The 8956-nt window shown below is 42.2% G+C and overlaps 1 protein-coding gene and 1 long non-coding RNA gene across 3 annotated transcripts in view; one reads left to right on the top strand and one right to left on the bottom strand.

The window, feature by feature from the left end:
* PGM2L1 (phosphoglucomutase 2 like 1) overlaps positions 1 to 3643 on the bottom strand; it is a 64658-nt gene extending 61015 nt beyond the window's left edge. The window contains exon 1 of the mRNA XM_007109098.4: positions 3233 to 3643. Within this exon, the coding sequence (XP_007109160.1) occupies positions 3233 to 3343 (111 nt within the window). The 5' untranslated portion in view covers positions 3344 to 3643. The remainder of the gene's footprint in view (positions 1 to 3232) is intronic.
* Positions 3644 to 3725: 82 nt separating this feature from the next.
* LOC114488067 (uncharacterized) overlaps positions 3726 to 8956 on the top strand; it is a 55605-nt gene continuing 50374 nt past the window's right edge. For both annotated transcript variants that reach the window (XR_003683763.2, XR_003683762.2), the window contains exons 1-2: positions 3726 to 3794; positions 4739 to 4951. This is a non-coding gene — a long non-coding RNA (uncharacterized lncRNA). The remainder of the gene's footprint in view (positions 3795 to 4738; positions 4952 to 8956) is intronic.

The raw sequence follows: 8956 nt of genomic DNA, 5'->3' as shown, positions 1-8956 counted from the left end.
TCGGGGCACGAACCCGTGTCCCCTGCATCGGCAGGCGGACTCGTAACCACTGCGCCACCAGGGAAGCCCCACATTAATGTTTTTATCTCTACTTGGAATATTCCTTCTCTCAATGTTGACAAGTCTAAATTTTAATTAATTCTGAAGGTTCAGCACAGATAACACCTTTTTCATGAAGAGATTTCAAAGAACACCACCCACCAAGGCTAAAACTAGCAATAGTGGTGACCTAGGCAAGTAGCAAATTGCCTTTAGATCAACTTATGTCTTAGTACTATGTGCCTCACCAGAGTCATCAAGAATCAGGGCATTTGGTAGGTTCTTTTTTTCACTATTAAAAAAAATAGGTATTAATCAGGTATTAAACTCAGTTTCTCTGTGCTGGAAGACCACATATGCCATCCACGTGTAATGCAATAAATGCTGTTGGTCTGATCTATTATTTTACATTTCTGCACTCTATATTTCAGTGCCCTGGGACATCATAGCCTAGCTTACCTACACTATCCATCTACGGTAGATATACCTTTGCTTACTAATTAAAAGTATTTGTCTCATTAAGAGAGGGATCAATTAAGTAAATATTATATTTATTAAATAATTATTAAACTTATTTAAATCTATTTATCTGGTAAAGGCACTTGTTACTTGCTCCCTGTATTATATTTGTGAGCTTTTGTTTTATTTTCCCTTCTATTTTCTTTGAAGATACAATCCATATCTAGTTCATCTTTGTGTCTCCCACAGATTTTCAGCAGTGCCTTGTATGTAGAGGGCACTTTAAATATAAATTAATTTCTCTTCCACTTTCAGTGAAGGCTCTCCTCATTCTTTTTAGATGCATCTCATCTTCTTATTGTCTTCCGTGACTACCCAGTCCACAGGTCACTTACTTTTAAACTACTATAAAAACTGACTGCCTATAAACCATTTAACTGCCACCAATACCACCCTTGCATTATCTTTTTACACGTATATGTATTTCATAGTCTTTTTACATTTTAGTATACCCCAACAATATCTAGGTATAGCATGGAAAATTAATAAATATTAATTCATTCAGGTAATATTTTTAAAAAAATCAAATCAACAGACCCATTAGGAAAAGTGTAGTCAAAACTGGCACCTAAAGAGAACAAAAGATTTCACCCATGGCAATGAAAAACAAACTATTGTTGATGGGCCAAAGGCTATGACATACATAATAGTTACTAGTAAATTAAATTGTGTTATAATTCTACAAGTGTCTTTGAAGTTCATAAATCTTCCTGTTACTTTAGGGAGATACAAGTGCAACCACATCCATTTACTGACAGCAGGTGGCTTTAAACAACAGCAATTAACTATATTAAACATATAAGGATAACTTTCATTTGTAATTTAGTTAGATATCCCTGATGAAGATATTTATACAGTCAGTTTGTAGTATATATCATTTCACAGTATGCTAAGCCTTAGCTCTTTTATTTCTATTAGGCTTCCTCCTCCCTAATGAACTAAAAGGAGAAGAGCAATCTCTGAATCTTCACTTCTTTTGTATCCTTCCACAACAAGGAACTATATTCACAGCAGGCAATTAATAAATACTGGCAAAATGGATTTAAAGTTATTTGCATTTTGCACATCCTTATGATAATTAATGGGATACCACAGATTTTTCACACTTGATTGAAAAAATATATTATATACATACATATTTTTTATTTATATGGTCAAATCCTACAAAAAGGGTGTTAGCTCTCTAGTATCTCAGTCAGAACATTCTAGAGCCTTGCTACTCAAAGTGTGGTCCACAGCCCAGCAGTATTGGTATCACTTGGGAGCTCATTATGAGGCAGAAGCTCAGGCCCCACCCCAGGTGTCCTAAATCACAACCTGCATTTTTAAGATCTCCAGGTGATCTGTAAGCACTTCAAAGTTTGAGCCGCACTGGTTTAGACTCCAGAGGAAGGATTAGAATGTCCAAGATACATATGATCAAGTAATACGAAATAACTCATAACTGCTTATTTATTGGTCTTCTTTATCTGCTGACTGAAGGCTTTTCGAGGGCAGGAACCCTTTCTAGCTTCTTCACCACCAGCATACCCTGGACCTAAAAGGCCCTGAAGCACTACCCAGTGCTCAATGGATATTTTTTGCTGAATGCATGAATGACTGAACAAAGTGAAAATAAAACTTTTTAAGAAAGCTAATAATCCTTTAGGGAATTGAATAACATGATTTCACATATTACCACACTAATTCTTTAATTCAGTATTATTAATTCCATTTAAAATATGTTGCCTTCTCTATTTCAACAAATGCATTTAATGCATTTGACAAAGCAAAAGCCTGGATTATCTTCCTCTGTTGGAGCCAAGGGCCTCTTACAAGTGAAATAACTGCATTTTAATTTTAGCTCTCACATATCCATCCTATATGCCTGCACAAGATGAAATCATCGCAACAATTTGGAGGGGGTGGGGGCGGAATAGAGGAGGAATGGGTAAAGCAAAAACAATTCTGTATCAGGAGCATCACATGAAATCTGGAAAACATGATTTTTGGAACAGGATACTTCCATAAAATAACTCCCGGCCAGAGGAAGAAAGAGAACCCTTATCTTTCTCAAGAGCAAAACGTGATATTAGAGAATACAAGGGAGCGGTAAAAGACCAGCGACTACTTAGCGACGCAAGGTGGAAACACACCAGACCAGAACTAAAGAGGATAGCGGTTAGATAGCGTCCAAGAACAGAGCAAAAAACCACTTTCAGATTTGCAGAGAAGGAAGTCAAGAGAGAAGAAAGGGGGAAGGAAACAGCTCTATTAAGGGTATAGCTTACGATGATGATTAATTATTATTTATTATTATTTTTTGGAGAAAGAAGGATGACATACACTTGAAGGGGGGGGAGGATGGGAGGAAGGGAGGTTGCACTTTCGCGCACCGCAAAAGGAAGGGACTACAGGCGTTCTTTCCCAGCTCAGACGGTCCCAGGGAGGCAGCCCAGGCATAGGTGGGTGGCAACGCCCGGCTCCGCTAGCCGCTGCCGCATGGCCTGAGCCATCTCCCCCACAGCCTGCCGAGCACCGGGTGGGGACGGGAAAGGGCGTACACTGGGTAGGGGGCGGATGCCGGGCTGACCAGGTACCCACCTTACCCAAGGGAGCCACTGCCCAATGGCCGTGTCTAGCTGAAGGTCCCCGGCGTGATAGGGGGTGGATGTCGCGCTGACCAGATACCCACCTTATCCCAACGGAGCCACTGCCCGATGGCCGTGTCTAGCTGAGGGTCCCCGGTGTGATACGGGGCGTGGAGTAGGTTGGAGTTCAGGTCCCCCTCTGCGTTTTCAGCCATCGCAGCCAGACTTGGGTGTGCGGGCCTGGGGGGCTGGCGAAGACACGTAGCTGGAGGGGCTTGACGTGCGCTCACCAGGATCCCGACGCCCCCTCCTCACTGAAGGGCATCGGAGACCAACCGCAGGATGTTTGTGCCAGCTCCTGCCGCAGCTTTGGGGAAGCAGGAGGGAGGGGGGACGCGGCCGCCCCGCTCCCAACTAGACCAGCTCCTGGTCTCTCTGGGCGACCAGACTGAGGCGGTCCCACCGCGAGAGAACAACAACAGTCCTAGATGTCTGGGTCTTGGCCCCGCCGCGGCCGCCGCACTCGCCACTCTAGGATCCGCCTCCCGCGCCGCTGGCCCCGCCCCTTCCCACCCCCGCTGACTTAAGCTTCTGAGACCCGAGGCGCGAGCCGGGAAGCGCGCTTCCGACGCCTCCCCAGCTGCGCAAGTTAGGACCCGCGGCGTGGTGAGGAATTAGGGCACAGCCCTTTTCATTTTTTAATTTGCCTTTTTCCACGTGTTTTATCCTTGTTACAACCCCCACACACTCCCACGCGTCTCATTTTCTGGATCAGCCGCTACAGCTACCACAACGCGCTCTGCCTCAGGGCTCGCTTTGTGAATCCCCGTCGCGCGCGTAGGCCCCCTCCCGTTTGGTCTTGGGGCGCCCGCCGGCGGAAGGGTGCTGCGGAGTGTCCCCGCACGGCGTGTCCCCGCACGGCGTCACGGGAGTTGTAGTTCTTTTCTTTCCTCGAGGTGTGTGGAGACCACCGCAAAGACTACAACTCCCAGCAGCTCCGCGGCCTGAGTTTTCTCAAAGGAAAAAAGATCTACCTCTAGGCTGTTCCCTACAGACACGCCCTGTCCGTGTTAGGTTCGCTGCGGTTTGTGGCTCTGGGCTTCAATTAAATTAAACAAGGACTGGTACAGTAAGGGGACAGCTGATACCCATTCAGTGCTTTACAGTTTACGAATCGCGTTCTGTCGTTTCAACCATCGTGTGACAGTAAATGGACGTGGTCCATCCCCATTTTACACACAAAGAGAAAACTGACTCTGAGTGAACCGACTTTTTCAAAGAGGCGGAATTCGTGATGGAACAAGGGTTCCAATCTCATTTCAGATCTCAGATGGCAGTTCTTTTTGCTCTTCTGCTACAGTGGACTGGGAGGCAGGAAGAACAAGATGACGGGAAAAACAAAAATCAAGTTGTGAAAGAGGGAAGATGTGTCAGCATTTAACCATAACATAAGTAAGAATTAATAAGAGTGCAAAAATCAATGGCAGTAGGAATACAGAGGAAGAAGAAAGATTATTAAAATAGTCTTAAATTTCTCCTTATTTTGGCCTCCTCTCTTCTACATAATATTCACCTTTCTTTTTTGTTGTTGTTGTTGTTTGGTACGCAAGCCTCTCACTGTTGTGGCTTCTCCCGTTGCGGAGCACAGGCTCCGGATGCGCAGGCTCAACGACCATGGCCGAGGGGCACAGCCGCTCCGCGGCATGCGGGATCCTCCCGGACCGGAGCACGAACCCGCGTCCCCTGCATCGGCAGGCGGACTCTCAACCACTGCGCCACCAGGGAAGCCCAGAATGTTCACCTTTCAAGTCACACGACTTTAGGTATGGGAGATGCTGAGAAGTGCTTACCTGTCAGACGCAGCTGCTCCTGAGTTTCTTGGTTAGCCTTACCATGGCTCCATGATTTTGATCGAGTATCTTGTAACTCTTTCTCTGGTCAGCTTTTTTGCAAAGAGAGTGTAATAATATTTACACCTTGGCTACAGTAACTTAATGAATGGCTTTAAAATGCTTTCAGGTTCACAGATAAAAGACATAATAAGTTCAAAGTATTACTTTCTTTCGTTTAAAAATGCCACTTACCATAATAAAATCCCAACTACCACGGTACAAAAGGATTGTAGCACCAATCCCTGAAAAATAACGTGCTGTGGTTGGGAATTACAGTTTTTGCTAATCAGTTGGGTGTTTCCTTTATGGAGTCAGCAAGTTGTTTTAATCACACAAGTCCTGGGAAATAACCATGAGTCCTGGAGAGAAGTTCATCATTCACTATCATCAGCATTATTGTCTGCGATGAACGGTAATTAAACATGTACTCTATGCTAAGCGTTATGCCAGGGGCTGAGGCTACAAAAAAGTATGCAATTGTTCATTTCAAGAAATAAAATCTGTCTGGGCAGACAGGATGTATGCAAGAAAAGATAGCCCATGATAAACAGCAAGTGCTTGTTGCAGACAACTGTTAAGGATTTAGAGTGTGAGGTAGTCGATAAGAGCAACAAGTGGCAGAAGGGACCAGCAATGAGCTTTGAAGGACAAAAAATTAATAACTAGAGAAAAAGGTAGAGGGCATTTTAAACCCATAGACCATTGGTCTCCCTAGGAGTTTGTTTAAAATATATATTCCTGGACACTGCCCCAGAGATTCTGAATCAGTACATTGGGTTAGGGGATAGGGCCTAGGTACGTACATATTTAACAGATATCTATTGATTGTGACATAGGTGGCTACTCAAAGTGTGATAGGAGGACCAGTCTATTAATCCTCTGGGAGCTTATTAAGAAATATAAAATTTCAGGCCCCATCCCAAATCTACTGAATCAGAATCTGAATTTTAACAAGATCCAGTGATGATTTATATACATATTAAATTTGATTAAGCAGTGGTTTTTTTTTTTGGCGGTACGCGGGCCTCTCACTGTTGTGGCCTCCCCCGTTGCGGAGCACAGGCTCCGGACGCGCAGGCTCAGCGGCCATGGCTCACGGGCCTAGCCGCCCTGCGGCATGTGGGAATCTTCCCGGACCAGGGCACGAACCCGTGTCCCCTGCATCGGCAGGTGGACTCTCAACCACTGCGCCACCAGGGAAACCCAGCAGTGGTTTTTATAAGACAATTCTATTTCAGTTCTGAGAAACACTACTAAGTCAACAGAACTTTCAAGAGATATAAGTATATAGAGCAAGTATAAAAGATGGGAGAAATACAAGTTTTAATTCAATACCAGAGTCAACCAGCCCTCAATTTTATCAGCAAGATCATGACAGACATAAACTGGTTACCAGAAATTGCCCAGCGTCTCCGGCTTGTTGCTTAGGAATTGAAGGGTAACCAAGAGGACCCAGAACTCATCAAATCCAAGAATGGTATCTAAGTGTGTCCAGAAGAGGGAGTATAATAGTTTTCCTAGTCAGGGAAGCTCAGACGCTTTAATTTCTGTTGGAATTTGCCCAGGGTGTCCTGCATTTTTATTTGCTAAATCTGGCAACCCTAACTGTGGTTATGAAAGAGAATAGCTCTCTATCCTAATATATAACTTTTATTTATTGTTTGTAAAAATTGAATTAAGATACTCAAAGTTCTTATTCTGTCAAGGTAGCAAGAAATTAAATTTTCATCAATATCAGGGATTCTCATCTCCAACCCAAGCTTTAAATGATACTGGGGAAAGAGAGCAGATAGCTCTAGTTCATCAAGGTTTCTGCTAACATCTGTATTGTCCAGGGTCATAGTGGTCTCTGGAAGTCTGACAGCTTTCTCCTTGCATACCATTCAGGTATGGCCAGGACATTTGGCTGAGGCTATGAACCCCAAAGCCTCTGTCTAGGCACATGGCCATCTCCTCTAAAATCCTGCCAGTTCCTTGAAATGCTGCACCAAGCAGAGCTCAGGTCTCATCACCCACCTATTTTAAAACTTTAAAATTTGAGGAAATCTGTCATTCTGTCATTTTGCTTGTGATCCCTCTGAAAAGAGACGTATTTTCTCTTCTTGTTGTTCCCAAAGATGCTTGTCATAAACTCTAATGAATGCTGTATTAAAAAAAAAAAGGTCAGGAAAGGAAATGAGTATCTTGCAAGCAACTTTCTACTTTTAGCTCCGTTACTTAAAATATCTGCTGAGGGACTTACCTGGTGGTACCGTGGTTGAGACTCCACATTCCCAGTGCAGGGGACCTAGGTTCGATCTCTGGTCAGGGAACTACAGCCCACATGCTACAACTAAAGATCCTGCACGCAGCAACGAAGATCCCGCGTGCAGCAACTAAGACCCGGTGTGGCCAAATAAATAAATTAATGAATTAAAAAACAACAACAACAAAAACCCTCTGCTGAGACAAGGGATACAACAGCAACAAATAAAAAGTGGTTTTCTTTGTGTAAGGGGGAAAAGATGCAGAGCACACCTGGGATTAGGGTGAAGCAAGGTAAAAACAGCTTTATTGAGATATAATTCACATACCAAACAATTCACCCGTTTAATGTATACAATTTACTGTTTTTTTGTTATGTTCACAGATATGTACAAACATCACCACAGTCAATTTTAGAACATTTTCATCACCTCAAAAAGAAATCTTACGCCCTTTAGCTATCAGACCCCTCTCGCCCTATCTCCTACTCCCAGGCCTAAGCAATCATGAATCTACTTTCTATCTGTATAGATTTCCCTGTTCTGAACATTTCATATAAATAGAATCAAATAATATGGGGTCTTTTGTGACTAACTTCTTTCACTTAGCATAGTGTTTTCAAAGTTCATTCATGTTGTAGATGTATCAGTCTTTCATTCCTTTCTATAGTTGAATAATATTCCAATATGTAGGTTTACAACATTTTGTTGATCTATTTGTCCATTGGTGGACATTTGGGTTGTTTCTGCCTTTGGCTATTATGAATAATGCTGCTATAAACATTCACATACAGTTTTGTGTAGAATATGTTTTCATTTCCCTTAGGTATATACCTAAGAGTGGATTTCCTGGATCATGTGGTAACTTCTATGTTTAATCATTTGAGAAACAGCCAGACTATTTTCCACAGCAGCTGCACCATTTACATTCACACCAGCAGTGTATCCGGGTTCCAATTTCTCCACAGATTTTCCAACACGTGTTATTATCTTACTGTTTGATTCTAGACATTTTAGTGAGTGTGAAGTGGTATCTCATTGTGGTTTTGATTTGCATTTCCCTAAAGACTAATAATATTTAGAATCTTTTCATGTACTTATTGGTCATTTGTATATCTTCTTGGGAGAAATGTCTATTCAGATCCTTTGCCCATTTAAAGAAATGTTTTTAAGTTATTGAGTTGTAAGATTTCTTTATATTTCTGGACATAAGCCCTGAAACAATTCAGATATATGATTTACAAATACACCCCTTCATTCTGTGGGTTGTCTTTTCATATTCTTTTTTTTTTTTTTTTTAAGTATCTCTATTTCTCTGTTTTTTGTTTTTTGTTTTTGGCCATGTGGGTTGTGGGATCTTAGTTCCCTGACAGGGATTGAACCTGGGCCTTCGGCAGTGAGAGTGCAGAGTCCTAACCACTGAACTGCCAGGGAATTCCCCATATTCTTTTCAGTGTCTTTTGAAGAACAAACGTTTTTTGTTTTGAGGAAGTCTGGTTTATTTTTGTTGTTGTTGCTCATAATTTTGGTGTCATATCTAAGAATCCTTTGCCAAATCTTAGGTTATAGAGATTTTCCCTTTATTTTCTTCTAAGAGTTTTTATAGTTCTAGCTCTTACATTTAAGTCCTTGATACTTTTCAAGTTAATTTTTTTTTTTTTTTTTTTTTTTTTTTTTTTTTTTTTTTTTTTTT

This window comes from Physeter macrocephalus, chromosome 16 (assembly GCF_002837175.3).
Source record: "Physeter macrocephalus isolate SW-GA chromosome 16, ASM283717v5, whole genome shotgun sequence".
Taxonomy (NCBI): domain Eukaryota; kingdom Metazoa; phylum Chordata; class Mammalia; order Artiodactyla; family Physeteridae; genus Physeter; species Physeter macrocephalus.
Note: the sequence above shows the minus strand (reverse complement) of the source record. Positions and strands in the feature narration are given on the sequence as shown.